General features: G+C 40.9%; 1 protein-coding gene across 3 annotated transcripts in view; it reads left to right on the forward strand.

Moving 5' to 3' along the window:
• The window catches only part of LOC119738772 (protein sidekick-2-like), an 82,992-nt gene that overhangs the window by 51,489 nt on the left and 11,010 nt on the right, over window positions 1–20,493 (forward strand). For 2 of the 3 annotated variants that reach the window (XM_038213727.1, XM_038213728.1), the window contains 15 exons: window positions 514–629; window positions 1,152–1,338; window positions 1,553–1,659; window positions 2,044–2,230; window positions 3,118–3,310; window positions 3,894–3,997; window positions 4,605–4,675; window positions 5,506–5,734; window positions 6,767–6,882; window positions 14,188–14,392; window positions 15,269–15,406; window positions 16,796–16,960; window positions 17,816–17,944; window positions 18,120–18,293; window positions 19,977–20,003. In XM_038213727.1, coding sequence (XP_038069655.1) covers window positions 514–629; window positions 1,152–1,338; window positions 1,553–1,659; window positions 2,044–2,230; window positions 3,118–3,310; window positions 3,894–3,997; window positions 4,605–4,675; window positions 5,506–5,734; window positions 6,767–6,882; window positions 14,188–14,392; window positions 15,269–15,406; window positions 16,796–16,960; window positions 17,816–17,944; window positions 18,120–18,293; window positions 19,977–20,003 — 2,148 coding nt within the window. The remainder of the gene's footprint in view (window positions 1–513; window positions 630–1,151; window positions 1,339–1,552; window positions 1,660–2,043; window positions 2,231–3,117; window positions 3,311–3,893; window positions 3,998–4,604; window positions 4,676–5,505; window positions 5,735–6,766; window positions 6,883–14,187; window positions 14,393–15,268; window positions 15,407–16,795; window positions 16,961–17,815; window positions 17,945–18,119; window positions 18,294–19,976; window positions 20,004–20,493) is intronic. The other variant, XM_038213729.1, reaches the window with a different exon arrangement.

The raw sequence follows: 20,493 nt of genomic DNA on the forward strand, positions 1-20,493 counted from the left end.
TCGAACGACGGTCAAAACGTCATCACAAGACTTCTTGGTTCCTGGCTCCCCATTGTGCTTTGTGATGTTCATGGCTGTTAGAAGCCAGTGATGAAACCGTGCCCCATGATCGGGTTCCAAATAGTCGACTAGAGTGGTAGAACTATGGTTAACTATAGGTCATGCCCGAACTTGCTCCAAGATGCTGTCTTAAGGCCATGACAAACAAGGCAATTTGGAGGCAACTTGTCCAAGCAATCTCTCGTATCGATATTCATTTATCTAGATTATTTTGTTTCAAAAATCATATATTGTAAGCAGTTGAGTTGTCAAGAAAATAGCAAAAAAAGAAGAAAAAAAAACTTTTAGATGATAATTTTTAAAAATGTGTAAATATTTTATTGATTGAATTTTATCTCTTCAACTTTGGCAAAAAGGAGTAACCTTTTTATTTATTTATTATTATTATTTTTTTAAGCCATATCTTTTCAGTGAGTAGCAAATATATGACATTTTTCTTCTCTTTACCCACAGTTCCCAGCTCGGGGCCAGCCAACGTTGCAGCGAGTGCTACTGGTGCTTTTGTCATAGACGTGACCTGGGGCAGTGTGCCAAAAATTGATCAGAACGGTGCCATTCTGGGATACAAGGTAAAATCTGGAACCCCAAATACAAAGTCGTCCTTGTTTTCATTTACACAATAGGCCGTCATTAATTTTGAGGGCTTTTGTCTACATTAAGAAAACTAAATACCCACTCCATGGAAACTTTCTGTTGACAATCAGATTTCATTGAAGCAATAGGTGACACTGAAAGAAGCTCTAAAGATGCTTTTGTTCAGAACATTTTATCTGCATAAGAAATTATTCAGTGTCAGACATGGGGATAATTTCATTGAGCCACTAATCACAGAAATTGGACCAAGCACAGTAAATATTTGCTCAGCAGTACAGGTTACCAGCTAAAATATCATGGGATATGCATTGCTTGTGACTGGTTCCTAGCAGGCTTTCACTTAGCAGACTAATTTGCTGAGCAACATAGTTTTTCTTAGCAGATACATGCAAGTGGTACCTATGTGGCACAGCAAAGTCGGTGACCAAATGTTGGTGGCAGAAGTGGGATTACTTCTTGACTAAGTCCCTTACTTTTTTTGTTTTTGCTCCACACAGGTACTTTACCACATTACGACGTCCCCTTCCGAGCAGCAGACCCTGGACGTCCCTGGCGAGGCCTCGATGAGCAGCCAGCTGACGGGATTGCGAGGGTACACGCGCTACACACTGAGCGTGCTCGCTTACACGCGCATGGGGGACGGCGTCGCCAGCAGCCCCGTGGAGGTGGAGACGCAAGAGTCTGGTGAGACTTGCTTGCTTCCCTTTCCTAGTCGAAGAGGACCTGGAATTCTCAGTCCAGGACGTTATTTATACTCGGTGACTTAGACAATCTGTCTGTCAGTCAGAGGACAATAGGCTGTTCCTTTAGATCAAGCAAAAATAGATCTTAATTTTCACCTCTGAACGTTTTATCATGGTCGTATCATGTTGATTATTCCCCTTTTTTTTACTCATAGTTCCGGGCCCACCCACTGGTATCCTGTTTCCAGAGGTAACCAACACCTCGGTAAAGATGATATGGGAGGCGCCTGTGGAACCAAATGGTGTCATCCAAAGCTACAGGGTGAGTTATGGGACCTTTTATTATTTCAACAGGCCAACAATGTTCTAAATATGCATGCACATGTACAGGTTTGCAACAGGTTACATATATTTGATGTAATAAGCATTTTAAAAAACTTCTGCCTTGAACTATACATTTGAAACTTATTTTGTTGAAACATTGAACTCAATTAAATGAATTAAGCCTGAATTCACAACAATATTAAAATACTTCATAAAAAATATATATTCAAGTATATTTATTTCCCTGACTTAATTTTTTTCTTCCTCTTACTCAATTCTCAAATATTCCTCAGACCCTAAATACAGAGTTTGTAGATTGTGAATAAAAATTACAGTGAATTTGAATTAATTTGGATAAATTGCTATGTTTATGGCTGGTCAGGTAAGCTACCTGCAAGAAGGTTTCCCAGACAGCTTCAAGCAGACGACGGATGTGGGCATGAACCAGAAATTCACTGTCTCGACAGGCCTGTATGTCAACACCAGGTACTCCTTCAGTGTGGAGGCCAAGACTAGACTGGGCTGGGGAGCAGAGGCCACCGCCATCGTAATCACCACCAACGACAGGAGTGAGTTGAAACTAGACTTGTGATCGAGTCTGTCACAAGTTGGTCACGTGTCAATCACAAGTCAATCACATGTCAGTCACAAGTCAATCACAAGTCAATCACAAGTCAGTCACAAGTCAGTAACATGTCAATCACAAATCATCACATGTCCATCACAAGTCATCATATGTCAATCAAATGTCTGTGACAAGTTATCACATGTCAATCACAAGTCCATCACAAGTCATCATATGTCCATCACAAGTCATCACGTCAATCACAAGTCAATCACAAATCGATCACACGTCAGTCACAAGTCAATCACAAGTCAGTCACATGTCTGTCACAAGTCATCACATGTCAATCACAATTCAATCACATGTCAGTCACAAGTCAACCAAAAGTCAATCACAAGTCAATCACATGTAAAGCACATGTCAAGCACATGCTAACAACAGTCAGGCGTAAGTCAAATAATCGTGAGTCAGTTGTGAGTCAATCTTCAGTCAATAACTCATCTAACAATTCACAAGTCAATTTAAAAGTTCTGGGCATATAGGAACATTTGCAATTACCTAGAAATGTACCTACCGATTTAAAGAGAAAATCCTTTATTAATTAAAGTGAAGTTTGAGACATTGTTGGCAGGAAACACACGGTCCTTTCTCCATTGTCTGCATCATATTGAGCAGGCGCGCTTTAGCTTAAAACTTGATGTAAACAGTTGAAAAGGATTGGTGTGTTCGCTGCTACCAACGTCTCAAAAGTCTCCCATTGCATTCACCTTTGTCATTTTTTTAATTCAAATCTATTATTGATTTATAAATGAACCAAGTCAGTTTCCTTTCGTGGTCTATTCAAAAAATCAAATGTATTCCTTGTTTTTTTTAAATATTTTTCACTGCCAGCTGCCCCCACTGCTCCCTCCAAGCCCAGCGTGGACTACATCCGCAGTCGAGAGGCTCGCATCTCCTGGACCCCTGGATCGGACGGCAACGGTCCCCTCCGCTACTACAGCATCCAGGTCAAGGAGGGCGCCGGTAGCTTCCAAGACCGCGACACCAACGTCGACCCTAGCGTCATCTCTTATGTCGTGGACAAGTAAGCAATACTTACCTTGTAAAGGATTAATCCCAAAAGAGTAAATGCTTAGAACATTAACAGACACTTACCGTTGAGCCCACATGTCACAAGTGATATACATAGCTTGGCATTTGTGCTGATAACCTGTTCTTTCTGTATTGAGACACTGTAAATTTTACATGCGATGATTTTTCCTTCGCAAAGTAGAGACCATGTTGCATTTGTTTTCAAAATTGAATAGTGTGGTCACGTGATGCCAAGTTTCAGCAATCGTCTGCACTGCATGTCTGTCTAACTTGAAATATGAATGGTTTAAAAGTGTTGACTTTTCTATTTAATGTGGGCTAAATAACATGCAAAAAGGTGCTTAAATGTTTGAGTTGCCTGGCAGTTAAAGTTCAGTTTGCCTGTTCAGTATCCTTCATTAGATTTTGAACACTTGTGTTGTTTCATACGAACAAAATGCACAAATTACAAATGATGGACTATATCTTTAACCATCAGCATAATGTCAGATGGTACATGGTCTATACTTGGCACTTTATGCTCAGTTTTTCACATCCTTTTCAATTTTTTTTGTTTAATACGTTTGTCTTTTTAGGTTATCGCCGTACACAGACTACCAGTTCCGTCTGCGAGCCCACAACGATATTGGCCCCAGTCCCGACAGTGAGGAATCTGACGTCATATCAACTGAACAAGATGGTGAGATATTGAAACATTTCCAAGACCCGGGCTCGCAATAAAATCCTTCCAATCAGTGTAAAGAATTACATGCGAAAGTGATACATATGTATTAGAACTGTTTATAATATTTCAAAAGATGAGCAGTTGAGCAGTCTCATCTGATGTATTTGAGTTGTTTAAGTGAAATACTGCAACATAAATGGTGAGATACTGCAACATAAATGGTAAGATACTGCAACATAAATGGTGAGATACTGCAATATAAATGGTGAGATACTGCAACATAAATGGTGAGATACTGCAACATAAATGGTGAGATACTGCAACATAAATGGTGAGATACTGCAACACAAATGGTGAGATACTGCAACACAAATGGTGAGATACTGCAACATAAATGGTGAGATACTGCAACATAAATGGTGAGATACTGCAACATAAATGGTGAGATACTGCAACATAAATGGTGAGATACTGCAACATAAATGGTGAGATACTGCAACATAAATGGTGAGATACTGCAACATAAATTATTTTCAAAAGATGAGCAGTTGAGCAGTCTTATCTGATATATTTGAGTTGTTTAAGTCCTCATGTTCCCCTTTTTTTGTATGTTTTCTGTCAGTTCCTGATGGAGAGCCCGGCATTCAAGAAGTGACCCCGATCACTCCAACATCTGTGCGAGTCATTTGGACGGTGAGTTACAGGAAGGACAAATTGCTTCCATAGCAATCCTTCCCACAGTCAACCCAGTCACTGCCTTGGTACTATTCAACTTCAGAATCTGCAGTATTTGGTGTTTGCATATGAGTGGTTTACACAATTTGTTTAACCACTTGACGACAGGATTATTTTTGGCCGAAAAACACCATTTTGAAAAAAAAAGACCAAATTTTAAAATGAATCAAACACCACAACTACTTACTCTTCAGAGTTTTTTGTACAATATTTGTCTGATATTAATACCGTAACTTCATATTTTTGCAACACTCCAAGGCCTTGCCTAAGAGCGATATTTGCTACGATGACAGGTTGTGTGCAGCGGCCAAGTTGAAGTTCTAAACACAGTGTTTTCAAAACCAGTGGGAACCACTGACATGTATATATGTCCACCTCTGGAGACTCGGGGGGAAACATTGACGATTTAACCCATTACCCGCCTGCGAGTATACATTGCCAGATTATGTTTATAAGTCCTTCGGCATTAAGTGGTTAATGAACATGTTTCAATTATTTTGCATGCTAAATTTTTTAGAATAACAAGTTTTTCTTTCAAAAACAGACTCATTTTAAGCAGGATGTCCAAAGAAGTTTTTAAAAATATTTAACTTTAGATCTTTATTTACAAATTTGGCAAAAATTAAATATTTCACCCAACATAATATTTGGTTGTATCTCCAATTCAAGCTCTGACCAAAATCGTCTGGGTTTGACCAAACACATCACAAAGATGTGCAAAGTTTTACCACATAAATATATCCTTCTGCAGTATGTCGGTAATTTTTTGTCTGCCATAACCAACACAGGCCCCACCCAGCAGTACCCACAATGGCCCCCTTCAAGGCTACCGCATCTCCTACACCGAGCTCCCCGACGCCAGCCCGGTAGAGCGTGTCACCACGGACCCATCCCAACTGGAGTACCAGCTGATCGATCTTCTCAAGTACCAGGACTACGAAGTCAAGGTCAGGGCTTACAACGCCAAGGGGGCCGGGCCGTACAGCCGGCCTGTCATGGTCTACGTCGGAGTAGCAAGTAAGTATGCCGTTTTATGGGTGAGAAGTTTCGAAGCAAGGTCTTCTACTTCTCCCGTTCTTAATGTTTACATCTGCTGTGCAGTTCAGTTTTCAAGTATAGTAGAGTTGCTTACTGTAAGTCTTGTGCTAGGTTCACATATGCCAGAATTAGTTGTGAATACAGCCAGAATAAACCAAGAATTGAAATTGGTTACCGAAGCACCCCGACAAGTTTGAACATGTTCAAATTTGTCGGGGCGCTTCCCGATCTTTCATGATCTCTCACCGAACTAACAGGATCATCCCGAGGCAGCCAAGAACCATCCCCGATTTACTCAAGAATTACAATTCGTGGCGATTCGGCTTAAAAATCGGGAACCTAGCATTAGCAAAGAGTGAGAGGATGTGGTTTCGAAACCGGCTTGCAAAAGGAAAAGCAAAGGGTCTTGAATTAGGATTACCTAGGGGAAAAAAAGGAACCAAATTTTGTTGCTCCAGGTCCAAGGAGCAAAGGGTTAACTGTTTACTGACTAGTCATTTCAGTAGAGCAAATTACTTGCCAAAGTGTTTCAAAAAGAGTATCTTCACTCCTATTACTTCACTGATTAAAAACTGTTAACATTCTGATGTGAGCACAGAATTTCAAAATTACCTTAAAATATTGGGTACGACATGTTTAAAAGGAAGGCTTCCTAGGGAATTAAAATCCAGGCCACTGAGGGCCCATCTCAATTCATATCCGTGATGACTTCCAGACAAGTTGCAGGTAGAATCATTCACTTTGTTCGGAAGAAGCTCTGCATTTGTCCCGGACATGTTCCGGGGAAATTTTCTTTGGCAACCACTTGACTCAGCAATACTGATGACTTCATTGCGGGAAGATTGAGGGGAAGTTGTTCAGAATCCCGCAACTTATAACTTGGAACTCGGAACTCGTCGGAACTCGTCTTGAGATGGGCCCTAACCTCTGTGATGAATCTTTTTGCACTTGTACTGACATCACGTTTGTGCAGTATCTACATTTTTATTTTGCCCTTTTTTTTGTATGTAGCTCCATCAGCAGCTCCTAGTAATGTTGGAGCGTCTGGAGGAAGCGCCTCCTCACTGCGTGTTACATGGGATGCCCTACCCGAAGAGGCCCAGAATGGAGGACTACAGGGATACAAGGTAAGAATTCCAAGCTGGGGCAAAGTCTCTCATCTCCTGACGCCATTATCATTGAGAAGTTAGCACCCAAGGTGGCCGAGGGCAGGGGTCAGGGTTTAAATCCAACTTCTATGTCCTTGGGCATGACACTTTACCCCACTTTCCTCTCTCCACCCAGGATTTCAACAGACTGGCAATCTTCCTGTTTTGACCAATCGCAGTCATGATTAGTGTCCAACATGCCACGAGTCGCGCGGTGCGTACGCGCTGCGGCAATCTTTCATTTCCCAGAGTCACCAACAGAGGGCGGGCTTTCCGCCGAGTGCTGAGCAAATGATGCAAACATGAATATGTATGAGGCATTTTATGAATGAATAACTGACTTCAGCTACCGTCAGCACATCCGGAACTTTGTTCTGGAAAACTATAATCCTCTGGCGATTTTGTCAACGAAAAACCAAGACAATCGGTCATCATAATCACTTTCAAAGGCTATTTTCATTTTGTCAACAGTAGTGACGTCACTACACATTAAAAACGAAACCTTTTGGATAATAGGTTGTAAAATCCTTCATAATACATTGCAAACGGGCTTGGATGTGACTTTTGACCTCGTATCCCTCCGCTTTTCACCCCTTTCATAATGATGTTGACCTGCCTTATACAAGATATAGTCCGTCAAAAAGTTGGTTCAGCATCTTTTGTTTTAAGCTTAAGTGATGACGTCATCATTTCATACACTTAATTAAAAGCGTATTTTAACTGATCCCCCAATGATTTTTCCTCTTAGAATGTAATTAGAAGCAAAAACGATCATTTTTCAAAGTAGTTCTGAGTGTGGTAAGTGATATTACTCCGCCAAACATCAACAAAACAAGGAAACCCTCATCGCTATGCGTTTTGCATGTCCTGTGTCTCAAATATTGTCGTGCCCTGGAAGTGATGCGACCACGGAAAATTCCTCTTTTTCGGTAACTTGGCTCATAATACATGTCAAATATCATCTGATATGGTAGTTTATATCTTATCCATTAATAATAATAGTCGTTTGATCACATTACTGCCTGCCCTTACTTTGAAATTTAGTGAATTTCATGGCGATCGATTGCAGAATCTGAACGATTTTGTTGTTGTTTTTTAAAAATGGCGGACCTCGCGTGCGTAATAATATTCACGAAATAGATGCAGTACTATCGCGCGCGGATTTATTTAATATGATTTTGTATTTGAATTTTCTAAAGTCGAATATCTTGAAGAAATACCTTTATTTGGAAAGATTCCCATACCTGCCCATCACTAATGTTTCCCTTCAGTGACATTAACAGCCATCAGAAAGAGCAAGTGATAATATTAATAATTATAAAAAGTCAAATTTAGCAGGGAAAATATTGTAGTTTTTACCAAGAACACCCGAGTCTCGTACGGTTTGTGCACATGATCGACGACAAGTGATGGTCAGATATGGGAATCTTTTCCTTTTTTCTATTTTGTTATTTGAATTCAAACGCAAAGGAGTGAACTCAGTTTCATCAGTTCATGGGAAGATAGAGGGAAAATCAGATAGAGTGGGGCATAGCCATGATACTTGATATGATAGCTAAGGAAATTAAAAAGCGTGAATGAGATGGTCTTCTGGTCATGAATGTTCAGAATTCAGCTACAATCACTTGACAAGATTTGGCCTCAAGATACAAATGGATTGTCAGTTTCCATTCCAAATGATGAGTCTTACTGACATGACTGATTTTCTTCCATTTCCAAATGTGAAGGCTAGCCTAGGCAGTGGAATGGTACGGGAGTCATTGAAGTGAATTTCATGGTGATTGATTGCTCAGTCTGAGGGATTTTGTTGTTTTTAAAAAATGGCGGACCTCGCGAAATGTTATATTCACGAAATAGATGCAGTACTATCTCGCTCTGATTTTCGCGCTGAAATCAGTTTCTATTCCGAATGAGTCTCACCGAGTTTCTTCTAAATTTTAAAGTTAGACAGTGGAATGGGCAGAAGTCATTGAAATGAGCCTACATGTACATGGCATATAATGACACAAACAGCCGACGGTGACAAAACTCATCGAATGACATGAATTTCTTCCTTTTTTTTTTTTTGGCGGGGGGGGGGGGGGGCCTTTGTGTAAGTTACAACATGTCTAAGGCTGTATGGTGGCATTTGTTTAAACCTAATTTTTCCAACTTTTTTTGTACAAATAAATCATAAACAATTCATTAGGCCTATCTTGGCCTTAAAATTAAATTCAGATCTGCAGTGTGATATGGCCCAGTCGTGTGCAAACTGCAATTATGTAAAAAGATCAGCAGCACTTTCGACAGGAATTCGAACCGCCCTTTATCTTGCCAAGTCACACTATCATCATTATTTAATTTTTAATGGCCATTTAGCTTCCCCGATGCAGTGACAAAATTTCCTTGTACATGTACATGTATTTCATCTGTGTAACCCGAGTTCGAATCCCGCCTAGGCCAAAATGTGGATGAATTTTCAGTCCCTGCCTGATTCCGTGGGTTTTCCCCAGAATTTTCTTCTGGGGTTTCCTCCCACCCTCTCATTTTCTCCTCTCTACAGATTTCTTGGCTTATGAGCTACAGTGCATTTTTCAGGAATCCTTGGCAGACTAATCCTTACATGTGTGAATCAAGATTCCAGCTCGAGTCCAATTCGAGTCCCCTTTTTCCGTGACTGGGACTCTGACTCGACCCTGCGGACTCAGACTTGGACTGTGCGACTCGAGACTCAGACTCATGAGATGTGACTCGGACTTGATGTTTGGTGACTCGACTACAAGTCTAATCCTTGGTTTAATTACCAGAAATAATCGACAATAAGTTCAATGTTCACTGTTACATGGAAAGACATGTAACATATTTTACAAATGGAATAGAATAATATGTATGATGGCATAACAACAAAGTGAAACGTTGAACTCAACTGCAAAGTCTAACAACTTATTAAGGTAGTGGTAAAACCATGTCTCGCACATCCGGCGCAAGCAGGCTACCTGAAGAAGTTGGGAGACAAAGCAAGGGATTATCAGGCCCATCCACTATGACCTCAGTCCTAGTGGGTGACCCTGATTTGTTAACAGTAAAATATTTTTTATTTTTTTCGGATTTTTAATTTTTTTTTGGTTTTTTTTTTTTATAGTTTTTTTGGGCATTAGATCCATAATACACCAAGATGAGAGTGTGTTGTGGTAACTGGATACCCCTAGACTTACCACAAACTCCTCCCATTTTGCTAATATGGAGCAAAATGCAATTTTAGAGAGCAAAACAACATATTAATAAATGGTGTAAGTACATTTACTTTCATGTGACAGAGATGACCCTAAGAACACCGATCCAGAAGCGTCGCCTCATGGTTTTCTGAAACTGCAATTTATGTCCAACATGCATGCACAAAGGTCTGCAATGCATGCAAGCGAGCATGCGCATACAATGTACAGTGAGGCATTGAAGAGGAGCATGTGTAAATTGCTTACGCACGCGCAGTGGGTGACGCTTACTGGATCAGTCCATTCCTAATATTTACAACTTGACGTGTGTAAGTTTTGGTGAGCTGTACTGGGCTTGCTGTCTGATTTGCAATTTCTGTCGCTTAGCAGGTTGGCGTACTGTGCAATACATGCGCTCGTATTTGTTCAATTGCGCGTGAATACTTTCTGTTGCCTGCTCAGACATCAAGCCAACACTACCTAAGAGCCGTGCTTGTCGAATGACCTCTACTGTCAATAAGTGAAACTTTCTTTTGATGTTTTCCTTTGGAAAGTGTACTGGAAACCAGCAACCGAACTCGGAACATCGCAAGGCTAGTAGTTCCACCTCATGCTTGCAGAGCATCCTGTTGAGTGTGTACAATTCGTAACACGATTTGAACTTCTGAAACAATTTGTGCACTTTATCAGAGAGTTCTGGAGAGCCAAATGATTGGCATCCAGTGGTTGTGTCAATGAGAACAGGCAGAAAGATTTCTGAAAATTTCTGAAAATTACCCTCCTTCAACATTTTATTTACATCTGGGCCAATTAGTGATCCCCCATGATATGACTGTTTTCTAATTCCAAGTTCTTCCTGTACCCTGTTGAATTTAGTCATGAATGGCCCAGTGACATTCTTAATATCTTGTTCAATTTTATCCCTCATTTTTTGGTTTTCATTCATCTCTTTATTCAAGCGTTGAACCGAATGATTGATTTCTTTGCATTCAGCATTGAGCTGGCGAACCAATGTTCTAGATTCTTTGGCTTCTGCACTGTTCTCATTGTACTGTCGACCATTTTTTATGAAGTGGTTGGGGTTATTTGTCTGAACCTGAGCAACCTGGTCCTGCTTAGCCACAAGTTCGACTTCACGTTCCCTCTTTGAATTGCATAAATCATCATGTTCCTTACTGAGGTCATTAACATGTGTGTACAGATCATCTACCCCACTGTATATCCCATGATTTTCCAGGACCTCATTGTCCAATTTCTCTGCATTTTTCTGAACAATTTCAAAGAATTGCAAACCAAGCCCTAAGCTGATGTGTAAGGGACTGACCGATACATGTTCCGTGACATAACCCTCCGTACCAACAAGCGGTCGTTGAATGCAGTTATCATAGTTCTTTGCCTGATCTTTTTTTGCACCTTTTTCTTGGAACTCTGTGGCTTTTGCATGGCAGGTTGTCAGTTTCCTTTGAGCAACTGCAGCAATGCCATGGTCTTCATCATCATCACCACCATCATCCCTGAAATCTTGAAGAATGTGCATGGCATGTGGTTTACCCTTTTTTAGATCTTGTAACGTGGCTAGGCAGTGTGGGCAAAAGTGATGACCATTTGGCCCTGTCAAACCAAGAATCTTGGCAATCCATTCCCAGTCCCCACCCCACGTCAGTTTGCATTTTGTGTAAATTTTGGGGGATTCTGAGATGGTAGGATATTTGGCTTCAGATGAAGATGAAGCGCTTTGGCAATACCTGCAGTTAGGACTGATGTACCTATTGTCTGGATTTAGTTCCTTGAGTGGAGTGAAATCCAGCTTGTCATCTGCTGATTGAACCATGTCATCGGTGTACATGTGTTCAGCGTTGTCAATGTTTGGGCATGGAAGCTGTAACTTTGCGATATCCCCAGTGACCTTCAGCAAATCATCAAATACTGGCTTAAATGCTGCCTGGATGTTGAGCCTGTCATCTTTTCCACCCTCAAAAATTCCCATGATTTTGACTGATCTTACCGAGTGCCGCTCTTTGGAATTTAGAGTCTGGATTACCATTTTGGTAGTTTTCCCCCCCTTATCACCCGACGCATGAAGCCACAGAGTATTGTCAAAGCTTTCAACAATGTGATTATATTGAACCTGTTCAGTAACCATGCTGGTGATAAGATGCTCAACATTTACAATCCTGGTGAAGTGAACAGGGTTCCCACTACTCCCATTGAACTCGCCATACTCAAACTCGTAAGGTAGCTCTGCTGAAAAACGCATCGATTGCCGGGTTCCCATAAGTTTATGACCTGTTTCAATCTCAAGTCTGTTTTTGATCAATGTCCACATTGTCTCTGGCATTAGGCTGCGCAACCCATCAACTGTATCCCTTGAAAATTTTGTGCATACTCTTAGGCCTGCTGCTTTAGATGCTGCTGCATACCGATCTTTTTGCCGCTTGATATTTGCTGATCGCTGAGCCGAAATATCATCAGAGACAGTAGGGACTTGACTTGGAGGAGGTGATCCTGTAGCTGAAGAAGTTTGTTCTGAACTTGATGAGGAACTAGGCCCACAATTTACAGCAGCAAATGTGCCACCTGAAACCAGCGTCTCTACTTTTTCAATGATCTGGCTCCTCTTTCTGAGTGATCTATTACTACAAGTAGAACTTCCTAATTCAGCTACAGGAACCCGTACAAAACATTTTGCACGCCCTGGTGTGCCCTCAACTTTGAGTATATCTGGGTCCTGACTCTTTGAATTTTTGATGATGTAATGAAGGGCAGCACTTTTAAGCTGTTGTACCCCAGTGGATCTATCCACCCCAAATTCTGTAATGACATTTTCCTCAAATTTCTTAAGCCGGTTGTTTTCTGCTTCAAGTATCCCAATTTGTTCCTTCAAATTAGCAATCTTCTCTGAACATGCTGAACTAGTGCAAGGCGCGTCAATTTCTCCCCCGGCATGCCCAGCCCCCTCTTCCTGTTCTTTCGTATTGCTACAACGTTTTCCCCTGATCTGACGCTTGACTGAGTTTATCTTGCTATCTACACGATGCTTGTAAGTTAGTGAATTGTTTTGCCGAAATGATTGAACACACCACATGCACGAACTACACAGAAAACCCTCCCTCTCTTCTTGAAGCAAAAAACAACTCTGCAAGTCATCTTTATAAATTGTAGTCGCATGAAATCTACTACTTACACTAGACTTACAAACACAACACTTCTCTCTCTTTGAAGGCATATCAAAATATCCTTTAGATAATGTCGAAACGGTTTATGAAAATCTCGGAAGTTTGTCACCGCAGCGAAGTCAACAAAATGGCACGCATATAACGGGTTTTTAAACACGGTCACAATCCTAGAATCTTGACAGTGCATTGCTAACGTGAGCTACGCGGCGAGACAGCACCATACTATTGCAGGAACTCGCATAGACAACGTTGAACAAAAGAGGGCGCAAATTGGATGATGCCGCGATGGCAGGTAGTGATGCGTGCACAAGAGGCTGAGATGCCTGAATGTGCATATGATGTGAGAAGCTGGAACGTGCGGTGTGGCGTTGGAGAGGCGCATGCCAAATGGATCAGCCTATTTCACTAACTTTCAAAGGGCACCAAACCCTGTATAAGGGCAATTTCAGCGTTATGTAATGTCCATGACAGAGCTATTTTAGAGCTCAGTGAATACACCCGAAAATGCATTTTTCAAATCTTATACATCCGTCATCAAGTAATGGTCAAGGATCTGGATCTGGATAATACTGCAAGCCAAAGTCCCATTGTAGGATGTACAGGTTGCAGGTATTACAGATTAGGATATTACAGACTAGGAGTTTTTTTATCATTTCTCTGAATCATTAATTAGATAGCATGGTTAATTGGCTCTGTCACGGACATAACACTTCCTGTAATGACGCTGGAGTTGCCCTTAAGTATTTGCGGCTTGGCTCTTCCACCATAGGCCATCAAAATCTTCAAAAGCATGGCAAATCTGTTAAGTACCTAGGGTGATCAGGGTTAACATTTGAAGCTTTGCCAGCCTCTTTGAGACCAATGTTCATCCAATGAAAACATTGCTTTGAAAAGTTGACACATTCGCACTCCAACAGATCACTTATTGGGAGACCCCAACCGAGCTGCGCATCGCCCGTGCGGCGCCCATCAAGTACACCAAGACGTTCCCCAGCCAGGACACGGAGGCCAGCCTAGACGGACTCAAGTGCTTCACCGAGTACTCGCTGACGGTGATCGGGTTCAACTCGGCTGGGGACGGACCAGCCAGTGGGGAGATAACCAGTACGACGGAACAGAGTGGTCAGTTTCGCAACATTTTTTTTTGTTCATTTTTTTTTTCTGGATAAGCACTGAGTGTAGGAATCTGAGTATTAAGACAAATGGGTATGCTGAAAATGTTCAAGTGCTTGCAAATATCTGTTTACAGTGGCCATTCCCTGGAATTATAAATGAAAAAAAACGTCAAGAAAATCCAGAATGCCACAAATGAATATGTACATCGTTTTGAAGCTTATTATCTGTATTTCAATGAAATATAGTTTATTTCTAACAATGTTCAACAGTTCAGCTGTAAAAAAGTAATAAGTAATAAACTGAAGTAATAAATAAGTAATAAACTGAAAAAAGTAATAAGTACACACAAAGTCAATTTGTCTGAATACGTCCGACACCATTGTGTTTCGAGGCCATTTCTACTATGGCAAAACAGTTGCATGAATAATTTGTTTTTTGAAATCATTGGAGTAACTGTAAGTGATACGTTTTATCATAATTAAAATCCACCATATGATGAAAAGGTTTATTATAAACTCTGTTAAATTGTCCCAAAATGTACCTCTGACACTGTGGAACAGCCCAGTATTTTACGAGTAATTTGTTTTGAAACTTGATGCTCACGGGTAACTATGTTTAAGTTGACTTTTTAGTTCTGTCATAATTTTTTTTTTTTTTTGTAATTTTAATCCACTGTCCTTTGAGCTTATTGCTGGTTGATTTAATGACATATAAATAACTTAAAAAGATCAATAAAAAGGCCTGGGCAAAAGGTCTTTTTTCAAATCTGTGTACATTTTATAAACTTTTTGTTACAAAAAAAAATCCCATTTTTGGACAACAAACCCCTCAAAAATATACATGTAGTCACTGTAATTTTCCTGTACATTTTTTTTGTTTTAGTTCCCGGTATCCCGTCAGCAGTCGGTTTCCACCGCATCAGGATGACGTCTCTGAATCTGACGTGGGCACCCCCAGAACTCCCCTGCGGTGAAGTCGATGGGTACCAAGTCTACTATGAGAGTGTCACGCCGATAGATGGTATTTATATAAACAGGGCCAATTTCAAATGAATTATGAGTGCCCCCTCAATGCTGAAAATGAGAAAGTCCTAATATTGAAGGACTATCGGGGGCCATCTTGGTTTGTGCACTTTGGTGTAAAAAATTATGTTAATAGTGAATAGCACAGTGTCCTTCACATGCTTTTGTTGTGGAGTTACAAACTGTTTCCTTTTGTTCACGAACTAAGTCATTGTCAGGAAGCTGTTTTTGTTTTTGTCACCACCTTCGTAAAGTACACCGCTTATTTATAGAAGTTTTTTTTTAACCTATTGCTAGTATTTTACTGCAAGTTGCCAAAGTTAAACTTGTAGGACTGTAATTTATTAAGTTTTGTAAAAAAAAAAAATTCTCCGTTATTTAACTCTTTCAGTGCCAAACTCGTACATGTACGAGGTATATTTGTTAGTCCAATAGCGCCAACCTCGTACATGTACGAGGTAATGTTCGTAAATGTTCGTACTTAAAATTGCCAAACCTCGTACATGTACGAGGTAGAGTAAATATGTTATCAAAAGGGGGCGCTCTTGCTCTTTCTAATGGTACCATTTTCATGCATGTACGACCTGTATTTATTTTTTCATTCGAGTTCTTGAGAGAGGGTGCAGCACTAAATCTCGTATTTTCTGCAAAAAGTGCGGAATCTCCCTGTGTTCAGGCCAGTGTTTCAGGGTGTATCACTATGTTTGTGACTACTTTTGACTTTCAAATATATCAAGGATATACCAGAGAGTAACAACAACAAATTTAGTGAGTAAAACTTATTTACTTTTTTTTTTTACAGAATTTTGAACAATTAACAAAAACGCTCGAAGTTGGGCGCTTTAGGGTTAAACTTTTCAAATTTCGCGGGCACTGAAAGAGTTAACTCAATTAAAAATGTTACCCCCATATCACTATCATTTTCTCTTCAGTTTTAAAATAACAACTGGAAATACTTCAGTACTTTGGCCAGATTCTACTCTTAACTTCAAATATTATTGCTACACTCTTCATATCAATCAATCAATCAGGTGCCGTCTTCTCGCAGAAGGTTGGCTGCAATGGATTTCCATCTGTCTCTGTCCTGAGATGCCCTTGCACATTCCATGTAGCTAAGGCCAGTCCAGTCTCTCACATTATCAAACCACGATGTTCTTCTTCTTCCTCTTGGTCTTTTCCCCTCTATTTTCCCTTCCAAAAGAGTCTTCTGCAGCATTTGGTTTCTCATCATGTGTCCAAAGTAGTTTGTCTTCCTGTATTTTACTGTTTTCATATAGAGTAACCTTTTAAGCAATATTTCCATTGCACACGCACATTGCAAAGTTCACCTTCACATTAAAGTGAGGCAAAGCAAAGCTGATCTGATGTCTTCTCCGTTCAATTGCAGGTGAGATATCCACCATCACCGTGGAGATCAACGGTCCCCAACTGGTGTACAGCGTGGAGAAGCTGGGAGAGTTCGCCGAATACATCTTCCGTGTCAAGGCTAGGACCAGGGGCCGTAGCTATGGTCCATACCGAGAGGCTAATGTCACCACTGGACCGCAAGAGGGTAATTATGATGCTTGCCCATTATTTTATGTCATTTCTTAAGAATATGCTTTATTAGAGCGGGATTATGTCATCAGATGAAAACATCTATACATTGGCACACTAGTTTTCATCAGTTGCTCTGTGTTAACCATTCAGCACTACAGACTCACGAACCATTGAGTTTTAAGAACATAGGTCTGGGAGCTAGATACACGTAAGCCAGTGTAAAAAATTCCCGGATGTCACTCTGCGCCCACCTATAATGATTTGTGAGGCGTTCTTGCAAAATGAGACGGAAATGGGCACAGGCAGTAGTGGAAAAAAATGCAAAAAAAAAAAATGGGGTAGATTATTTTTCAATATACCGATTCATTGATATTTGCAATCTTTGATATGTCTACTACACATGTTTTAAAGAAATAGTGTAAAAATCGTGGAATAAAGTAGGTTTTAAGGAAAAACAATTGGCATCTTTTATTTTCAAAAACACAAAACTTGGAACTGTAACGGCCTTTTTTTCTCAGCATTTTAATTTTTGGACATGTCGATCAATGCGAACTTTAAACAGCCATAACTTGTCAACAGAATGTCCAATTGAAGTGCAACACACAGTATTTTAAGGAGTTTTATTTTCTTTCCTAATACCCGCACAACCCTCATTTCGACCTCTGCCCAGTTCCGTCTCAGTTTGCCAGAACGCCTCACATTTGAGAAAGTGTTTTATAACAAAGACAAGGCAACTCTGCTAAAGCTAGTCACACGTGTCAAATGTATGTCAACTCAGTAATATATCAATTGCACACGAACACTCTGCGTGATTATTCAATCCGATTGTTTTAACCCTGCAATATTTCTTGTCTCTTGTTTTGCTCAGGTAAGCCAGGCAGGCCTGACTCCCTCACGGTGGAGGAGATGGACGATGCCTTCAAGCTGGTCTGGACTCGTTCTGAGAACACTGGTGCCTCGGAACTCATCGGTTACATATTGGAAAGCCAAGAAGAAGGTGGGTACTAGACCTCAGTTTAAATTCAGCAAAAGTACTTGGCTGTTGCGCTTTTTGTTCATCTCGATCATGTTGTTGGAGACAAAAGACCCTCCTGCGTGACGTTGCTTATGCGTGACGTTCGTCTCAATTTTTTCATTCCATTTTTCCGCATGTTCTCCCGCTGCGTACACAGGCCGTTCAGAATGGGAAACCCAAACGGACTCGGTGAGCCCGGACGTCTTGTCCTACAGCGTATCGTATCGTAACCTGAAGGCCTCCACCAAGTACAAGTTCCGTGTGATGGCCGAGAACCAACAGAGTATCAGCTTCCCAAGGACCACGACGGGCATGAAAACCACCCCAGCAGGTAAGGAAGGCATTCGCTTGTCTGTAAACGAAACTTGATCGACTGACAAATAAGCAACTCAAGGAACTATATTTGCAGACTTAGGCGTGACGTGTCGAGCTGGACACGAAGGCATGACGTGTCGAGCTGGACACCAAAGTTATTGTTGAGGACATTATGTATACTCAGTGACTCAGTCAGTCAGTCAGTCAAGTGACTGAGTTAAAGATATAGTCCATCATTTGTAATTTGTGCATTTTGTTCGTTTGAAGCAACAAAAGTGCTCAAAAACTAAAGAAGAGTACTGAACAACTAAGCTGATGAAGTTTCGGCTCAGCTTCAGCTGTATATTCCAAGAAAAACAGCATTCTAGGATCTCAATTTCAAATCAAAAGTTGCTGAATCATGTTTTGAATTGGGCCTGAATTCAGCGTCCCAGACACGTTCTCACTGAGCCGATTGCAGCTACGCGATGTCACGCACTGATCCGACGAATTATAGCAACCGCGTGTGCGTTGTGCCAATGCTTGCACGCGCTTCGCCGAATAACAAAACGATCTACTAAGTTAAATTTCCTACGGTGCGTCTTAAGAAGCACCGCTGGAAAGGCCTTCTTTCGTTGATTACTTCAAAATGACAGCTTCCCAGAAAGAATAATTTCACAGGGAGTTTAGTCCCCTTACTATCTTTCAACCAAGTATGGTTTTTCAACAATAATTAAGCCAGTTACTTTTCGGATAGCTGCAAATGATGGACTATAGCTTTAAGTGACTGAGTCATTCACTGGACAATGGGCTGGCCGTTTGGCAGGAGCGTCGCGAGACCACTTTGAATGGGGGAGGGGGGTGTCATAAAAAATATCGCCAGCAGAGCAGCTGTGTCAAAAGATAGACAGGAGTTTTTTCCTGGGTCATCCGACCTCTGTAAATTCAGTAGGGGGAGGGGTGGGGGGGGGGGCCCTGCCTGGACATTTCCTATAGGATGCACTGTTCAAAGCGAACGATCGGTGGCACTATCGGAAAATAGGGGGCGCTCTTTATCCCGGCACATTCGCCGATGGACACACAAAGTTGCAGATAGGAGGATATTTTTGCTGAAAAAAAAAGATTAATGGGGGGGGGGTGTCATATCCAACTCCCCCCCCCCTTCCACAACCCTCCCACACCCCTCCCTCTAGCGACGCCCGAGCCCTTTGGGTTCCAACAAAAGTTACCAGTGTGAAACTGAGATGGTTGCTGTGAGCGCCTTAACACATCATTCTGCAGTGCTTCTTTTGCCTTGTTAGTTTGATTCCTAATTTTTTTTATACTACCATTTGAATATAGATGTGAAGTGCACAGGTAGTTTTACACAAACAGTCTTACTGACTGGACTGCTCGTTTTCGCTCCCTCATTGCACAGACTGTGTGGTGAAAAAGTTCCGTCATTCAGTGATAAATTGAACACTTTTTGTGAAATTTTCTACAGCACAAGTACATGTCCATTTTGCCCCAACTTGTTAGTTAAAATCTAACTATGAAACTAATTGCACCCGACTTTTTAAAACATTGTCACACATAAGTTAGATCATGAGAATCTGCCTAGTCAACATTTTCAAAACGATAGTGAAAAATAAAGGGAGTTTTAAATTTGTACAAAAATTGTCTTTTATATAATGATTTTCATATCTATCCTGTACTCCACGATTTGAATCTGTTGCTGTAGGCGAGAACACTGCCCAACCAGACCCAGGTATCAATTAAAAAAAAACTTCTGTTGTGTGCATGAGAATGAAAAAGCAAAACCCTTTTATTAAAGGAAATGACAACCACATGCATGTTATTACGTAGCACATGTGTGTGTTGCATGTCGAGTTCCCCATTGGTTTTTCTAATCCTGACTGATGTTGATCGGTAGAATAACTACTCGTGCATCCCAATATTTTATGGTTTGCGCTTTCTGATTAACCAAAACGCTGTAAATTTATTGCGCAGTGCAGCTCGTGAGATGAAATCCAGTTGTATGGAATACAATTCACTCAGCATCTTTAAAAACAAAAGGCGAATGAGAATTATCAAGTGCGCAGCTATGACTTTGCACGTAGCAGCTGCATTTGCGATCTTCAGAAGTTGATGGTGCTTGAAGAAAAGTGGCATTGGTTTTTGTTCTTGTATTTTTTTGGTTTTTTGGAATGAACTGTTCTGGAAGGGGAAGGTCAATCTGGTGAAGTGGTGATCTCTAG

The sequence above is a fragment of the Patiria miniata genome, unplaced genomic scaffold (assembly GCF_015706575.1).
Source record: "Patiria miniata isolate m_02_andy unplaced genomic scaffold, ASM1570657v1 HiC_scaffold_3, whole genome shotgun sequence".
Classification (NCBI taxonomy): Eukaryota; Metazoa; Echinodermata; class Asteroidea; order Valvatida; family Asterinidae; genus Patiria; species Patiria miniata.